Genomic DNA, 17,878 nt, shown 5'->3' on the forward strand with positions numbered 1-17,878 from the left:
AGTGTTTGTAAAAACTTTTTTCTGTCAGTTTAGGCGCCAAATGTCTGTAAAAAATAATTTATTTTCTGGCAGCAGGTGCACCAGAAAATATCAGTTTTATTTATTCATTTAAACTAATGCACACAGATATTGTTATGATAATGACTGCTTCCTATGCAACTCCTGCTGATTAAATAGTTCCTTTAAAGTATTATTAAGTACACTCTGTTCTTTCATTTCAGACGTGGTGTCCTTTGCTGGGGCTCAAGAGTTGAGTCAGTCTCGTGTGCCTCGTCTGGACTGTGTGAGAGCTCATGAGCAGTGTCTAGCCAAATACGGCTGCAGCACCAAGTACCGCACCATGAGGCAGTGTGTGGCCGGCAGGGCGAGCAACATGAGCATGCTGGCCGAGCCTGAAGCACAGGATGAGTGCAGGAGTGCCATCGAGGCCATGAAACAGAGCCCTCTCTACAACTGCAAGTGCAGAAGAGGCATGAAGAAGGAGAAGAACTGCCTGCGCATCTTCTGGAGCATCTATCAGAGTCTGCAGGGTAGGCTGGTTAAGCCATATACTATATGTAAAAAACAGCTAATAATAATAATAATAATAATGATAATAATATAGATAATGAATCTTGTATCTAGAAGGCATTTTACTCCATCTGGTGAACATGCAAAATATGAGTATCTCCATTTATAGTGGCATCTGTCAATGAGTGGGATATAAAGTATTAGGCAGCAAGTTAACAGTCTGTGAGGCAGGAAAACAAGTGGGCAAGGATAAAAATCCTGGCCAATTAGACAAGAGCCAAATTGTGATCACTAGACAACTGGCCTAGAGCATCTTCTAAATATTAGACGGGCCTTTTGCCATTTTTTGGAAGGCATTGTTCATTACCGACCAAAAGTAGAATCAGTGAGAAGGTGATAGGGTCATGGGAACCTGAGGCTCATTGATGAGATTAAGAATGACCCACCTCACAACCACACATATAGCATAATTACACAATAGCAGTTACTCACTAAGGCTGATCAGTGTGTATGTATATATATATATATATATATATATATATATATATAGCGAGATAGATAGATGGCTAGATAGGAACATAAGAAACAAAGTTAATTTTGACCTTGACTTTGACGGCTTTCAAAAGACACCGCTGATAACAACAAGAGTACTCTTCAGCAGCAAATTGCAAATTTACATCTAAATCAGAGTCCCACACCTGCGAGCCGCATTCATGTATGTAATGCCCTGGAAGCACGCAATACTATCTAGCTCTGCTGAATCCTCTCCTGGTGCTGTTTTTCGAGTGCGCTAATTGAGTTGTTTGTTCTCATTTTCCAGGCAATGATTTGCTGGAGGACTCTCCATATGAACCAGTGAACAGCCGTCTGTCTGACATATTCCGCCTGGCGCCCATCATATCAGGTAAGCCGGCTGTGGTTATCACATAGCCTGTTGAAACAGAAAGCCTTACAGAGCAACCGTCTCGGCGAAGGACGGAGTCTGAGTAGAACTAGGAGACCTTTTTTTTTTGCTCCTCTGGGCCTATTCACCCTCATTACCTCAATGCGGATGACAGTTTTTGTTGGCATCGAGTCTGTTTGGTTTCTCCCCCACTGCTTCATCTTCTTAACTGGCCATTACAATGGCACAGATCAGGCCCTCGCTATGAAGTCATTTATCATGGTCTTGGCTATGTAATATGTGTGGTGGACCTGAAGCAATTAATTATGTTCTGAAGAGTGTGAGCGGTTATCAGTAATAACAGGCTGTTTATCTTCGTACTTTATGTGGAAATATAGCAGACCAAAGGCAGTGATGGAGCTCTATTTCAGAGGATATGAATGCTCTGCAGATGGTGCTGTTCATCCCCTGGAACACTACTGCCCATGTGAATAATAAGTGTGGAGAAGAGTATGAGGACAACTCTGACTGTAATCTGTCAGTTGCCACATTGAACATCCATCTCTTAAGCTTTCAGTGCTGGAACTGGACTCCAGGTTCTTGTTTTTTTATTAAATGGCTTATAGATAAAGGGAACAGGAATGATTCTGGGGAGCAATGCTGAAGAAGAACCACTTGTTGGATCCTTAAATAGACTTTAAATGGAAGGGTTCAGAGAGTATAAACCCTTTTAACCCTTGAGTGCCTATACTGAACATCCATAGGTTTACAGGATGTGTGTGTGCTGGGATAGTGTTAGAGATAAAACTAGCTCCCTATAAAGTATTTTTTTTTCTGATGCAACTATTTTAACAATTTAAAAAAATAATTTTAATGAAATGTTTTATGTTCCATATAACTAGTTTTGCCACAATGTCTAAAACAAATAAGTAAATTACATTTATAAATCTTACAATGCAAAACTATTGTTAAACTCTAATAATTTAAAGTACATTTATAAATAATACATTACAGTTATTACAGCTCAAAATACATACAGTTTTCCCCTGCACGTCACTAATTATTTGTCTGATGGTTCTCAGTTCTACTACACTGTGCAATAGAAAATGACAGTGAAGACATAGGCTGTTCAGTACTGATTATTAAACACTATAAACTCAAATCTAAATAGAGCTGTTAAATGCAGTTATACAGTTATAAAAACTGTACAGTCAATCAAGTGACTCTACGTAGTAAACCATAAACAGGAAACACCATCATGGTTTAAATAACATGTAAAACGCTTTCAGATGTATCTTTTGGAGCTAAAATTGCATATCGGGCCCAACATAAACTCATTCGTATAGAGCAATAGATGAAGGAGTTACAGCTAATTAACAGAGCAAACACAACAAGAAATGCTGAGAGGCTCTACCCTTTTACTGTATTCTTCCAAAATATTCAGAGGACTGGCTTCTCAAGGCCTTTTTTGTTCGCTCTGCATATTTCCCAAAATCATCTTAACAAATACTGTATAGTGATGCACCAAAATGAAAATGTCTGGCCTAAACAAATACAAATACCACATACTGAACACGGATTTCTGCAGGTTTTTTATTTGTCACATTTTTAAAGAAAAGGCAATTACAAAACTACAATTTAAAAATATTTCTTGAACACAAAAGATTAACATTGCAGCAGACAATAAAGTGGTGGCCAAAACAATTAAAAAAACAGACTAGAGTGCTTTTAATTTGAAACAAGAGTTGCAGACATGGCAACTGGCCTCTGCTAGGCGGAAACAGTTTACCCATGATTGCTAACAGCCAGGTAAAGTAAGATAATGCTACAGGTTCCAGCTGCGGTACTAGCTAACTGTTTTTCTGAGCTTGATTACTCACCAAGTTCGTGACAGATGTACCTGTGTCAGCTCAGTTTTCACACTGCCCTGTGGCTATAGGGAGCTCTTCTGTCTTTTTTTTTTTACTACAGCAATTTTACCTCCATTTTTTTACCTTCAAGGGCCACCACCACTGAAAGCAATTCTAATTTGAGAATAAACTTTGCAATATGACCTTAAATAAATGGGTCATTGTTTTAACTTATTCAGCCAATTGACATCAGTTCCTTATTCAGGCCATTTTCCATGAAGACAAGTGGTGACGTCTTACGTTTTAGGACTGATTTAGATCACAATCATAGTGATAATAAACATATAAAATGAGAATATACTATATAATAAACTCAGCTGCTTAGTTAGTTACTTAGTTAAACTAAGGTTAAGTTATTACACAATTGCAAGAAGAGTTAAATTCCTCTTGTTATTAACACAACACAAAAAGAAGGGTACATTTCCCACTTTCTGAACAAAAGCACCTTCATTTGTGGTTGAAAAAAAAAAAATATATATATATATCCACCAAAACATCTGTACATCCGCTCTTACCCTTTTGTGGCAGAAAAACCAAAGAGCCATTCCCAAAGAAATGGTTCACTCCAGAAGCTCTGGTAAAACTGCTTTTGGTGTTTGTAAGGCTATTAGTAAGGCTTCTTAGGCTTCTTAGGCTAATGTTTGCCTAAATAGCCTCAGAAGAACCCAATGCGTTCAATAAGCCAGGGTTTCATAACTAAGGTATTTCTCTGGGAATGGCTGAAAAAGTTTAAATAAAACCAGAACATTCTTAACCAGAGAAATGACTCGCTTTTGAAGCTTTGGTGAAGCTAATTTGTGAGGCTCCTAGGCTGCTCTTAGGCCAACATATCATCTAACCTAGCCTTCCAAACATCTGATGCATCCACTACACCGGAGCTTTGTAATAAATTTAACCCTCCAGAGAATGGTAAATGCACGTTTTCAACATGGCACTTTTAGGTATAAATGCAGGGCCTATTTTTAAAAAGGTAGGGGAAATAAATTAGCTATAAGCTGTATGTCCCACAACACTCAAAAGCTAGTTAGTTATGTTCTAAATACCATAAAAGGTCTGTTGGAATGTTGGGTTAGCATAGTTAGCTACTTCATGATCAGTGTCCACAGCAGTAGCTTCTTCAGTCTGGGGCCACTTTGAATATGATATAGCCATAAACTATTTAAACTGATAGGAAAGTATTGAACATTCTAAGACAAAGGTGGATATAAAAATAGGTGTGGCAAAAAAGGTGGATACTGTACTTTTCCTGGGCCTGGAGGGTTTATAAACCCAAACCCATAACAATCAATAGGCATTCAGCGAAAGAGCAGCTTATGCAGTAATCAATAAAGGCAAAAGTTCATGGAAGAAAAGCATAAAAACTGCTCTTTTGAATGACTTGTATTGAGTATTAGTTTTCCAAATGCACCATCTCTGTGAGATTATCAGGAGAGTTGTCATCACAGCTATTCACCTTTATGGAAGCCTTCTATCATTCCTGGAGCACAACAATGCAGTGAAAAACCCATTGGGTTTAAAAACACCCAGCTTTAAATGGTCATTCCTCTACATGCACAGTAATTTGCATTAGGTCCACTGGTGGAAAATAAATCAACCAAACATCAACAGTGAGCTGTTGCTGCTGCTGCTGCACGCTCAGGCCTCAGTACTATTAAAATCATACAGTCTGTGCGCAACCAGTGGCATGCAGGTGCAATAAATCAGCAGAGTTTTAGAGAGTGAGGCAGAGAAAGAGAATGCACTTAGCAGAATTATCTCCATATTTGGAAGCACTGCGCAGAGACATATTAATCTAGAGCCAAACCCAATCATGGGCTGTTTGCTTATCCCTCTAAAGTCCAGCATGATTTCAGTGAATAAAGGGGCAGTGAAAAGGGGGTGCAGTGGGCTTGGCCGATCACAGCATCCTTTAGTAATCGCTCACAGCTGGGCCTCGCAGGAGCAAGCGGCATTTTTTACGGCTGTTGCCATCACGGCTTCAATAAAGGATTGATTTGGTTTAGAGGCACATATCTCTGCTCAGAGTCCACCTGCCAAAGCGGTACATGACTGCAGCGGCGAGATGCTTATCCACAGCCCTCTCACCACAGAGGAGGCAGCACTTTTACACGTTACATATAGAACTGAAACAGGCAGCCAGCCTCTGTTTGAAAGGGTACTTGAAACTCTAAAAGCTAATACTGACAGCAGAACAGGATGGAGAGGATGGATGAGATTAAAATGCTACCCATGTATAGCAGAAGAGAGCTTTAGATGTAGAGTATGTTTTAGAAGTCTCATTTATATGTGGAATTAATCTGTGCATTAGGGCTTAACCATAATGGAAAAAAAACCCTAAGAATTTAGGTCTTTAGATCTTTAAAATACATTTAGCAGTGCAGAGCAATTTGAGACTTTCTTTAGAGGCCATTGTAAAAACATATCAGGCCTACAGTCTTAGAAAATAAGGTGCATAAGGGTAGAATAAAGAACGTTTACATTAAATCGTCATTGCTTTTAAATTCTCTTTTTAACTAGTTTTACATTTTTGTACAGTTTGCACATTTAGGCTGTTGCAAAACAAACCTGCAAACATTAGTTTTTAAGCTTAAGCAGCAGTGTTCTAGAACTATAAATATAAAGGCAAATAGATTATTAACTAAAGAAAGTCAAGCTGACTTATTTTCAGTTAATTCATATATTAGTCATAAACACCCAGTGTAACATTAATGTGACATTACAGATTTTTGGCACCAGGGGGTATCATAAAAAATAGAATATGTTTTGTATGGTACATCTGATTTGTGATACAGCCCATATATTTTTTATACTTTCTATAAAATAAACTGGATCTGGGTTTCTGTAGATGTACAGTATAAATATATATTCTTGCACTGGTTATATAATTTTAATGTGGTGTTTAATATATTAAAACATGAATCAGGCCTGCACAATATTGTGAAAAAACAACTAAAGATATTTTAGTGTTCTCCAAAAAGATTTAATATTGTGATATGGATTTATGCAGATGCCAATAATTCAATATGTCTCATGATATTATTAATGCACTTTGTGGATCATTGGAGTAAACAAATGTAATCAGCCAGTTTGAATTCTCCTTTTGTATCTAATACGTTTTGCATTAAATGATGATTTTGCACATCCTACGATATGATTATTGCACCTGTACACATTGCGATGCCAATGCTTAACTCGATGTATACTGTGCTGCTCATATATGAATCTATTCATCTAGTTTGGCTGGATCATTGGTATGGCTCAAAGCACCCGATGGAACACATCTGGAACATCTGAGGTTGGCCTGTAATTTGTCATAGAGAGTTCATCTACATATTAAACTTCTGTAATGTCAGCATCACAGGGAGCCAATATCCACGATAACCATTAACAAATGATGAATAGCCTAATGCAGTCTGACTCTGCATACTCTATGTCCAATTCCCACCTAAATCCATCCACCTGACAAGCAGATGGGTTCATGGAACACAATAGGTAACTGATCCTAATCCCCTACGCTATGCCCACCCCATATGGGACGTCTCTTAAAGCCCTCTTCTATACATACTAAAGCAATGTATCCCTGTGTAATGAAGCATGCTTTGTAATGCCGGTCAATACAGCATGTCCTTAGAGGAAACCTGAAGCTTCTTGAGGGAAGAAACAGATGCGGAGCATCCGCTGTCGCTAACTGTTTTTTGTACGTGTGATCATCAGGAATGCCTTTTCCTCTAATTGCTACAGTAAAAGGCCTTAATGCAGAAAGAAAACGCCATTATTTCAGTAAAGTGTTCGAGTTACACTTCCTCTAAGGAATGCCACAGACGAGATCAATACAAATAGCTGCATTAAGGATGAGTTTATTGCTGTGCAAGACTTTTATGTTAACTTCCATAGTATAAAAGAGCCTAACAAACATCTAACAACCTAATGCCCTTCCTACGCGTTCATCATTCACCCAAAATAATAGGCTGTGATGAATTGTGATGGAGATTGTTTTTCTTTTATAGCTTACTAATAAAAGGATGTAATTTAGACTGGCATTGAGGCTGGAGAGGTGGCTCAGATATCATAGTGTATATATAGAGCAAAGTCGGCGAGCTCAGAGGACAAGAGCCACACTTGCTGCTGTAGAAGCGAGGCGGTCTCAGAGCCCATGCTGTATCTCCACTTTCTGCTCTTTGATGTGACGCCGCCCCCGCCAGCTCTACATAGCTTTTGTCAGCATTAGGTTTTAGTAACAGATCCCCCTCAGTCACAAGAATGAGGGGAGAAAATAAGCTGAGAGAGAGTGAGAGTGAGATGGCAAGAGAGACAAGCTTCATGTTGAACTAGAACAGCCTGAGAGCTGAGAGCAAAAAGCCTTAAAGTGAATTGAAACGTGCGCTTGTTGCCAGTGGGTTGCCCAATTACAGACAATTACGAGCCTGAGGGTTTCTATGGTAAAGTGCTGCAAGGTGTTATAAGTCTGCTGCTGTTTGCACTGCATTGCCATGGACCTGGGCACAGAGAAATGAGGGAATGTCCAACTGGCTACATTATGGCTTGTGAGGGGCTGTGTTGGTGTAGCTGGTCAGTTGTTTTCTCTCCCCTTTGAGGGGAGAGGGGCCGTGGCTCAGGCCTTTTCTCCGAGGTGTTTATTACACCATTAATCCAAAGCGAGAAGCGTGTGACATGGCAGACCAATAACCGCTGGAATAAATTCGCGAGGAAGTGTTTGAATTAAAAGACGCCTCCTTCATAAATCAATGCGGGAGCCAGCCTTGAAAGAAGAGAAATGATCGCTCCGTCACCATCCAGCGTGAGTCACGCTGTCATTCCAACAGAATGAGAAAGAGAAAGACAGAGAGAGAGAGACAATAGGGAGATCAGAGGGAAGAAAAAGAGCATAAAAGAGAGAGAAGGACAAAACAGATCGGGCATTTGCAGGTCATACAATCCAATAAATTATCCAATAAAGTCATTTCACTGAAACTGATCCAGTGTTCTCGCTGTGTGTGTGTGTGTGTGTGGATGATCTGATGGGCTGTGTGCAAAATGAAAGAATCGTGTTTACCAATTGACTATTCTCGGCTGCTGGGACTGTGATGAATCTCATGACAAGCCTTGTTAATTGATTTCCTTGTGTCTCTGCTTTGGGCCGGTAATGGAGCAGACACAAAGCCCCATTAATTTGCCCTCCCAACCCGAACCTCCTCCAGGCTGTTTGTGTATGTGTCAGTGTGTGTGTAACTATGTGTCAAGGTATTATAACTAGCACTATAGCTGAATTTCCTAGTGACTATAAGGAGAGAAAACCATTTTTTTCCTACTTTTGGGTGAAATGTATTTATTTCTATGAATTTTGCATGGCCCATGAAAGTAACAGTACTGCATAGACCTGCATGTTATGTCTGTGGGGTCTCCTGCTTTGAATGTGAATGTGATTTTTGCCAGAGTCTAACTGGGTAATTCTGGACTGGTCACAATCATTTCCACCCACTGCGCTTTCCACTGTGGGTGGTAATGCCTTCAATGATGTATTCCCTTTACACTCATGACTGGGACAGTATTGCTTCAAAAATGGAATGTCTTGTCCATCTATCACTCAGTATCAGGCCTCACTTGAACTCTACAACACTATTGGAAAGATGAAAGCGATGTCACTATACTGTACTGTGCAAAAGTAGGAGACAACTCCATGTCTAAAATAGAATAAATGCTGCATATTCAAAAGTTAAGTAATATAGCCTTCTATTTTATTGTGTGAACATGCTATCAGCTAATGTCAACAATATTTAGCAGTATGCTGTTCATACCATAGCAGTGTCAGGACATTATTTTTTTCTTTTAATTCAAATACAGAGACCTTAACCATTACATTTACCTTGTAAATGAGGTAATGTGGGCAGCAAGGCTTCGGATCAGGATTTCTTGCGTTTCGGGCACACTGATCTGTTTTTTAAAATATTCTAAAAAAAAATGAAGTAGCATTACAATATGCAGATATAAAAACAGTATATTTAAACAGTCATTTGCACAGAAGCATCAAAACCAGTATATTATGTGTCCATAATATTTTCTGCAATAATCATCCAAAAAGTCCTAAACACATTCAGTGATGTTGAGGTCTGAGGTCTAAGTTGTTATTCCATTGTTGTAGGAGCATAAGTAGTTGATGCTTTGTGGATGTTATTCCCTCTGATTTCTTTTCCCCTGATTTTTGTTTTTCATCATCAGTTACACACATTTCTGACCCACAGTACTGAGTTGTCTTCTCATGGTGAAAGGGTGGACATTTGGATCTGTCAAACTGAATATTACAGAAATGAAATGTGGTCTCAGATTTTTGCACAGTACTATATATGTATGTGAATGAAATAAAAATACTTGACTTTCTTTGCACAGATACATTTTTTTATTTATAGATCATAACTAGCCTGTGGAGATGTCAAAACGCAGATTGCCAATTTTAACATGAACAGAATGATATTATTTATTAACAAAATCTGGAATCTGAACAGTCAAATCAATCTTCAGCAGGAGGTTTGTGGGCTTGTATAACAAGGCTTTTACATATTTATGGAATCTTCTATTCTGTCAAGCAAAGGTCAGCATTACTGTATCACTGCTCAGTTCACATTTGTGATGCTGAGGCTTGAGGAGAAAAGGATCTGTGACCCTGCAATGACTCCAATTTAACCAAATATACTACTGTTGAGCCACTATTCTGAAAAAAAATATATTATATATATTATATACGCCAAAGAAAGTGTACTAATACTAGTACATTCACAACAAACAGAATTCTGTATACTGAAATCAGCTTGTTGCAAAAAGAAAAACTCGAAAAGTTATGACCATGCATTATTATTATTATTATTATATATTATTATAAAGCCTCAAATTATGAATTAATTAAGCTTTATTACTTTTAAAATATCGACATCTGTGTAATTAGACTTTAACTAAAGTTATTTTGATGGGGAAAATATGTTCTTTCTTCCCTATAACATTCAAAATAGCCACTTTAGAGGAGAAGGGAAAAAATGTCCACTATTTGTATAAATAGTCATTTTGCTTGGCTTTACAGATTGTGAGGACAGACATGTGTAAGCACATCAAAGTATTGTCACTAAATATTATTAATACCAGGTATTATCTAGTAAGTACAACCATAAGTAGGTAGGAAGATATTAAATCAGCCAGCCTGACTACTGTTGACACTAGTAGTTATGTAAAATGACAAAAACAGACATTTAAACACTGATTTGGTTAAATACTGTCCAAAAATATCATAGACAAAAAAAGCACTTTCAGAGTTTTGCTGAATAAGTGAAAAGATTATATAAAGATAACGTATACAGTTAAACAGTACTGTGCTTTGTTGGTATGTATGCTGGGATGTAACAATGTTCAGTGTTTAATATTTTTAATTGTCGTTTTGTAATTGTTGTTTCGTTTAAAAGGTAAGACAGAATTACACATAGGCTAGGTAATTTATTTTTTAGTATTTTTTTTTTTACTTAGGTTTTGATTTAGAGCACAACTTTTGATTTTGGTGAATCCCTAATATACATAATATTTACATTCTCAGTGCTCCATCTGAGGTTTAAAATACTATGTTATTGTCACACCAGGTATTTTCATATGTTTATAGTACACAATTTGAAAATACAAGCCAGATTGCAAAGAATTCAATAATAAATCAACAGTGATTCACCATTAATCCCTTCAGTGCAGAACCAAAATTGCACAGATGGATTCATGCTGGGTTATGGCTGAAAACACTTTGAAACCAGACAGCAAATCACTCCCTTCAAATCCATATCTAAATTCCCTAATTACAGTCTGTTTTGGTTGTTGTTATAATGATGATTACATGATAAATGGATGAATAAAATGATCTAATATAGCCAGATTGACGATATAGTTCAACCAAACATGTTAATGTTACAAAAAATAAGTTGCATCCATTAGCCACCGATTAGCATGATGTCACTTAAATGATGCTAAATGGAGACTTTTCAGTTACATTAATTTGAGCAGTATTAGCATTAGTGCCTGAATTACTATTGATATATCCATCTGTACATATAATTCAAATCAAAATGATTTTCCCACAGAAAACCAGCTGAAAATTTGTATCTTTTATACACCATATTATACACAAAATAAATGAGTAATCATTGTTTATAGAAAAAGAAACATTCATAAAAATGTTTTACTGCTGTTCATAAAATACTTTGACAATGTTGATCAGCTACAAATAATCTTAGCTGTCTGTGTTTATTATTATTTAGTGTCTAGATTAAAATAAATAAAAATAAAACAACAATTTATGTAAAAAAGAGATTCTAAACAACATTCTATATGTGTTTAATGTAATACCAAACAGCCTAGCAGTTACCTACCTATAATGCCAATATACTAAATATGAAATGATCTGCTCCTATAATAAGTGTGTAGAGATTTTCCAAGTGTAAAGTCAAGACTTTAATATAAGCAATTGAACAGAAAACAAAAATGTGATTCAAGTGAAGTGAAGTGTTTGTTTACACACTTTAAACAATAGCCACTGTCACACATAGAGACCCAGGTCTGGGAGGGGGGTGAGTGAAGGATGCTGGTGAGGTTTTCTGTCTTGGCCTGAGGGTGAAAGGCACATACCTGGGAGTCTGGGGTGGTGAGGTTGGTCTGGAGAACAGGTAGCAGGGCCGTGCAGTTAATGTTGAGCATAAACTCGAAATAAACCAGACAGATGGGCTGTTCAGCATGACAAAAAGAGAAAAAACAAATAAAGAGAGTAAGATTGTGTTTGAGGTGAAAAAAGAGAGCAAGAAGCAACAAGATTAAAGACAGACAGTTCTGTTGGGTTCTGTTTGGGTAAAACCAGATATGAGGACATGGCTGCACTGAGAAGCAGAATCAGGGCCATTTTAGTAAATAGACACAAAATGTGCCAACATTAATGAAAACTGTTAGCTAGACACAGTCTGAACATCACCTACAGAGATCATTAGTGGAGGGGGTAATTTGATCTTGTCTGACAGAGGGGAACACCCTACAGCAGTAGTTAGCTAATGATATGTGAGTGTGGTCAGGTGGGTACAGGAAGTTACCATTTTTTTCTGGCTGTCTTGATGCTTGATGCTGTTTATATATATATATATATATATATATATATATATATATATATATATATATATATATATATATATATATATATAAACAAATAAAACTAAGGAAATATCTTTGTAAAAATCATTTTTGAAACATCATTAAAAGAAATTCTCTTTTTCTCATTATTCTCGTTATCATCATGTAAAAGGTCTTAAAATAGAATCAACTGCAGCAAATCAACTGCAGATGACAAGAATGTTGTTAGAGATGGTTTTAAAGGAGTATGTCTTAAGTCTATTTAGTTTGGTTTGATTTTGATTGTTGAAGTGAGTGGATCACCACCAGATCCATGGCTTTTCGAGACCTTCAGTAAAGACGTGGGTGTAGATGCAGCCGACTCTGGGAAAGGGCTTTTAAAAATCTCAAAACAGAAATCAGCCATTCAACTGTCCACTGGATCATTTACAGGTTCAGCCTGAGAGCAGACTATTCTAAAATTTAATTATGGAAAGTACAGGTAGCTTTTGCCACAGTTGTGGTTGAGGTGCACCATCTACAATCAAACAAGAGAAAAAACAGAGAACACCTAGACAAAGAGTAGGTGTGGAGCAGTGTGCTTTGGACTCGTGACTTCTAATATAATTATTTGGCGTGTTTGGTGCAAATCAAACACAGCATTTAAGCAAAGGTACCAATACCTACTGTAAAGCATGGAGGGGGGAATGACATGGTCTAGGCTGCATTGCATCATATGTCATATAAATACTTCCCACAGTGGACAGCACAGTTGGTAGGAAAGTTCAGAACTGGCAACATCTAGCTAAAATTGTCCATATGAGCAGATAAACAACTTTGCAGAAATCGCATCCACATACATTTAATGCAGGAGGCCCCATCTGCATCACCCAAGGGCCAATGTTGTGTTCTTTAGCTTTAATGTGACATGGCAACATCATAGGACATGGTACTAGTTTTTGTCTAGATACTAGATGGTATCTTTGTAGCCGTAACAGACTCTGGAATTCTGCAGTGTCAGGCTGTTGCACTGTGCTCTACTTTATTTCATCTCATCTCTGCAGTTGGCCTGGATGGTCAGACCAGGCCACCAGGAAATCTCTCATAGCTCCCAGTGGCCTGAATTATGCTTCCATCTTGGAAATACAAGATTGTGTTATGACTGTGAAGATTTGCTTTATGTGTCACACAGAGCTGCCTCCTGACTGCTGTGTCTTCTGGGTGAGCTGTAAACAGTGTTACTGGGTAAACATGGCCTTTTGACCCCCTGACTTCTGCCTCTGTGAAAAGAGGAGCAGAGAAATGAAAAACATAAAGTGCAGCGTACTCAGTCTCTTAAGACGAAAGCTGGGGGCCCACCAGGCTGCTGAATAATTCACATTCTCAGGCTGGACCACAACACTGTAACAAGTCCCACAAGACCTTTCTGTCTTATGAGAAGGGGAGTGAATCCAGAGCATGACCAAGCCATTCAGTCTTCTGCAAAGAGCTGAGAATCTGACCTTCTCTTAAGTTCTAAATAGACACAATTAAACTGTAAGTGCTAAGCGTAGAGCTGTCGCTCAAGCTCTGGCAAATGGACAGACCTGAAACAGCCCGAGCAAATAATGAGAACAGCACTGAGAAGATTAATAAAAAACCTCCTGAATGAGGGTGAGGGACTGTTAGCCTGAATGACTATGAATACGATTTTAACATATATTCATTTCATGTTTAAAAGCTTTTGATACGACTCTAATTTAATTCTGAAGTCGAATACATTTAGAGAGCCTTTTGTTGCCTCTATTGGAATTCACTCCTAAAGCTATAACTTCATACTCTGGATATACCCAGTCCTTTCTTCCATTGTCTTAAATGTTTGGCCAGATCCGAACTACACTTCTGCTGTAATATTCAATAGAACTGAAGGAGTTTGTCTGAAGGAAATCTATTCAAACCTCCCTGGTATTGGCATGAATCTTAACACAGCCCTACGAGGGAAAGATTTTATTAAATATGAAAATATGGTCCAGTCAGCAGTTATCGTTCAGAAGCGCAATTTGATTTCCAGTCTCATTTCCCATCATTGATATGGACACCAGGCCTGCGCTGTTCATGCATGCCAACCAGCCAGCTGCCGGAGGCCTGAGACACATGGAAAGAAAGACATGAGGAGAAAAAGAGAGAGAGGGAGAGAATAAAGAGGGAGTGAAGGGGGGAGAGAGAGAGCACTGAAGGAAGGAGCAGAGAAAAAAAGATACAGAGAGAAAGGAAGGGAGGAAGGTGACAGGGAGAGGAAAAACATAGAGGGAAAGGTGAGTGAGAGCACCAGAGAGGAAGGGAGAAAGAGAAGGTGACGGGAAACAGAGAGAGAGAGAGAAAGACGAAGGTGACAGTGAAAGTGGGAGAGGAAAAAAGAAAAAGAGAGGTGAGGGTAAGTGAGAGTGCAGGAGAGAGAGGGAGAGACAGAGGAGGTGACAAAGAGGACATAAGAGAGGGAGAGAGAGAGAGACAAAAAAGGTGATGGAGAGGACAAAAGAGAGGGAGAGAGAAAGAGCATTTGACAGAAAGAAAAGAGAGAGAACAGGAGGGGAAGTGAGAGGAGAAGGTGTGTGTAAGAGAAACAGAGACTAGAGAAGTTGATGGTGAGTGAGAAAGGAAAGCGAGAATGAGAAATGGAGAGTGTCAGGGAGAAGAAAAAGAGAAAGAGGAAGGTGTATATTAGAGAGAGCAAGTGAGAAGTCTAGGGTGCTGTCGAGGTAGTACGGGTCTAGGCTGCAGTCTAGACTTTGGGATGATGCTAGCAAGCACAGAGAGAGTGAAAAGGGGTGAGAGAGAGAAAAGAAGAGGGAGTATGAGCAAGAGACTTTGAGAGGAAGGTGAAGGAGAGAGCTAGAGAGAGAATAAACGAGACTGAGAGACACAGCTCTTTATTCACCAGTTCATTCAGTCCACATATGGACATAATGCTACAAAAACCCATTTTCAATGAATTGATTTTGTGATATAACAAATCTAGCACTTTTAAAGGCAAGTATAATGTAGAATATGGGCCCTTTAAGAGTGTTCGTGACTTACTGTGCTCTGCTGTCCTTCATCACTGTGTGTGGAGTTTATTAGTGTAATATAAAACAAACGGTGTAATGAACTCACTGAACCTGTTCTGAGTATCAAATCAGTGCAGCACAACAGTAGACTCTGACCCTTGACCTCATAACACTAAACCTAGCACTCACACTTAATATGGAAGACCATATTAAGGAGTTTGAGTCTTAAGTGAGGAATCTCATCATAAGGCCTGGGACGATATACAATATACATTATACATTTATTCCAAAACTAAACTCACTTTCTCTACCCGGTGCAAAAAAGGTCTGCTGAGGATAATCTACCAATACATACATCTGTGTTCAGCAACAAACTCTCAACTATATAAAGCACCTCTTAAAATAAAGTTACATATTTAGTGGTTGGTATCTTTAGAACTGCTAATTTGGAGTGTGGAATAATTTCACAGCACTGACATGTGCTGTTCGCATCAAAAACTGTATGCATACTGTACAGAAGTTAATCGCTTTCTAATCAAAGGCAATGTCAAATAATGAAAAACTCGGAACTAAAAACTTTTCCCATTTAATTTTACAATTAAGAGAAAAATTAGGAAAGTGACGTTAGCATGTTGCAAAACCCTTTGGTGATAAAGACATTTGTGATATAAAAGTGGTATATCTGAACATGTAGCAACAGGTAGAGATTAGAAAGAACCTTTATTGGGATATTAAATTATTGTGCTTTTAATCATTTTCTACTAAAAAGCTTGATACCACCTGATATTTATTTCTTATTTTATTTAATTTGTTAAAATATGTAAAATAAGGTTAAATAAATACGAAATAAACATTTAAATTGTTGCTGTCAAAGAAATCTTAGATTTTAAGAATGGCAGCTTTTCAGAAGACACAAACATTATTAAGTTTAAATCAAAGTCATTGTAACAAGATTTTATTCCAATTGTATTCAAATGTATTTCCTTTTTATTAATTTTAAAGCATTTCTATTAAATTCTTATTAAAATAGTGAAAAACAGTAAAAAAAAAAAAAATAAAGATAAAATACAGCAGATTAACTTTCTTCTCTGCTGTGTTAGGACAGTTGTATTTGCAATAGAGTGTAAATCCCTTTGATGATAAATGCGATAGTTTATTTGTTTATTGCTCTGAATCTTGTCATCTGAGAAGACAACTCAATGCCAGTGACATCAAGTAGAACACCACAGTGGCCAGATGATTTTATAAACATAAATATGTAAAGATGAATTCTTCACAGCTTTTGTTTGTCAGTCTTTAAGCATAATTCACCCTCTGGCCTCAGACAATACATTCTGTGAATTTTGAATTATTAAGATGCGGCATGATCAATTACATTTTCAAAACTGTACAAAAGCTGCCTGTTGTAAACATGGATCATGTTCTAGAGGGTCTGAACACTCAGAGACCAGAGTGATTAATTAGCCGTCATTACCGGGGTCACTCAGGGACTATGAATAATACAGCCTGGCTACATACACATATTAACATCAATCTCACTGAGTACTTACACCGCTGACAATTGACATTGCATCATAATATGACACTGATGTTGGACATTATATCTGTCATAAACAGCGGAATTGCTCCCAGTTCATTGCTGAGTGAGTCCACAGAGCCATGCTGTTAAAGTCACTGTGACCTCTGCTTTATAAAAAGATTAAAGAGAAACACAAGACCATTTTACAAGAGCGTCTTTATATATCTGATTATGCACCTTACAAATGTATACCTTGTCAAGTTTATACATATGTTCATTTTATGTACTGTTTAGAACCCTTTTTAAAAGGAGTGTTTTTATTACTGCTGGGCGATATAACTTTAAATTAATATCACAATTAACTGAACATTTCAGCAAGATTATCATTAATAAACATGTATTTAAATGATTAATGAACACTTTTTTACTTTGATAAAAGCTGCTTGAAATTGCTTCTTTTGCTTTGTAATTAAGTTATGTTGCATTCATGCTGCAAACTGGACGAGGTGAAGTCACATGACTACACAAAAAGTATGTTTTTAAAGTGTAGCTTTTACCTGTGTAGCTTGATTAAAAAGTATTTTTAATATTGAATAAGAGAATCAGCAGAATATTATACATGTTATGAAACATTAAAAAAGAAGGCCTGATTTGTTTGCACTTAAATCCCTTACAAAACAGTAACCTTCACAGAAATGCCAAAAGTCATGGGATAGCAGCAAATTGATCATGAAGTGTTACCTCAGGGGACAGCCTGGGAATGCCTGCATTCCATATTTGTATTAGTTATGAGGTGTTATCTTGTGAGTGAGGGTAAAGACTGATCAGCATGCTCACAGCAAGGTAAATTATGGCAGTTGGAGTGAGGCCGGATAGTGGGTGCCAGATCTCACAGGCCAGAGCAGCATTCTTTAGC

The 17,878-nt window shown here is 37.7% G+C and overlaps 1 protein-coding gene across 1 annotated transcript in view; it reads left to right on the forward strand.

Annotated features, from left to right (window-relative positions):
- Positions 1-17,878, forward strand: part of gfra1b (gdnf family receptor alpha 1b) — a 44,079-nt gene that overhangs the window by 1,517 nt on the left and 24,684 nt on the right. The window contains exons 2-3 of the mRNA XM_007259179.4: positions 222-530; positions 1,331-1,414. Of these exons, the coding sequence (XP_007259241.2) occupies positions 222-530; positions 1,331-1,414 (393 nt within the window). The remainder of the gene's footprint in view (positions 1-221; positions 531-1,330; positions 1,415-17,878) is intronic.

This window comes from Astyanax mexicanus, chromosome 15 (genome assembly GCF_023375975.1).
Source record: "Astyanax mexicanus isolate ESR-SI-001 chromosome 15, AstMex3_surface, whole genome shotgun sequence".
Classification (NCBI taxonomy): Eukaryota; Metazoa; Chordata; class Actinopteri; order Characiformes; family Acestrorhamphidae; genus Astyanax; species Astyanax mexicanus.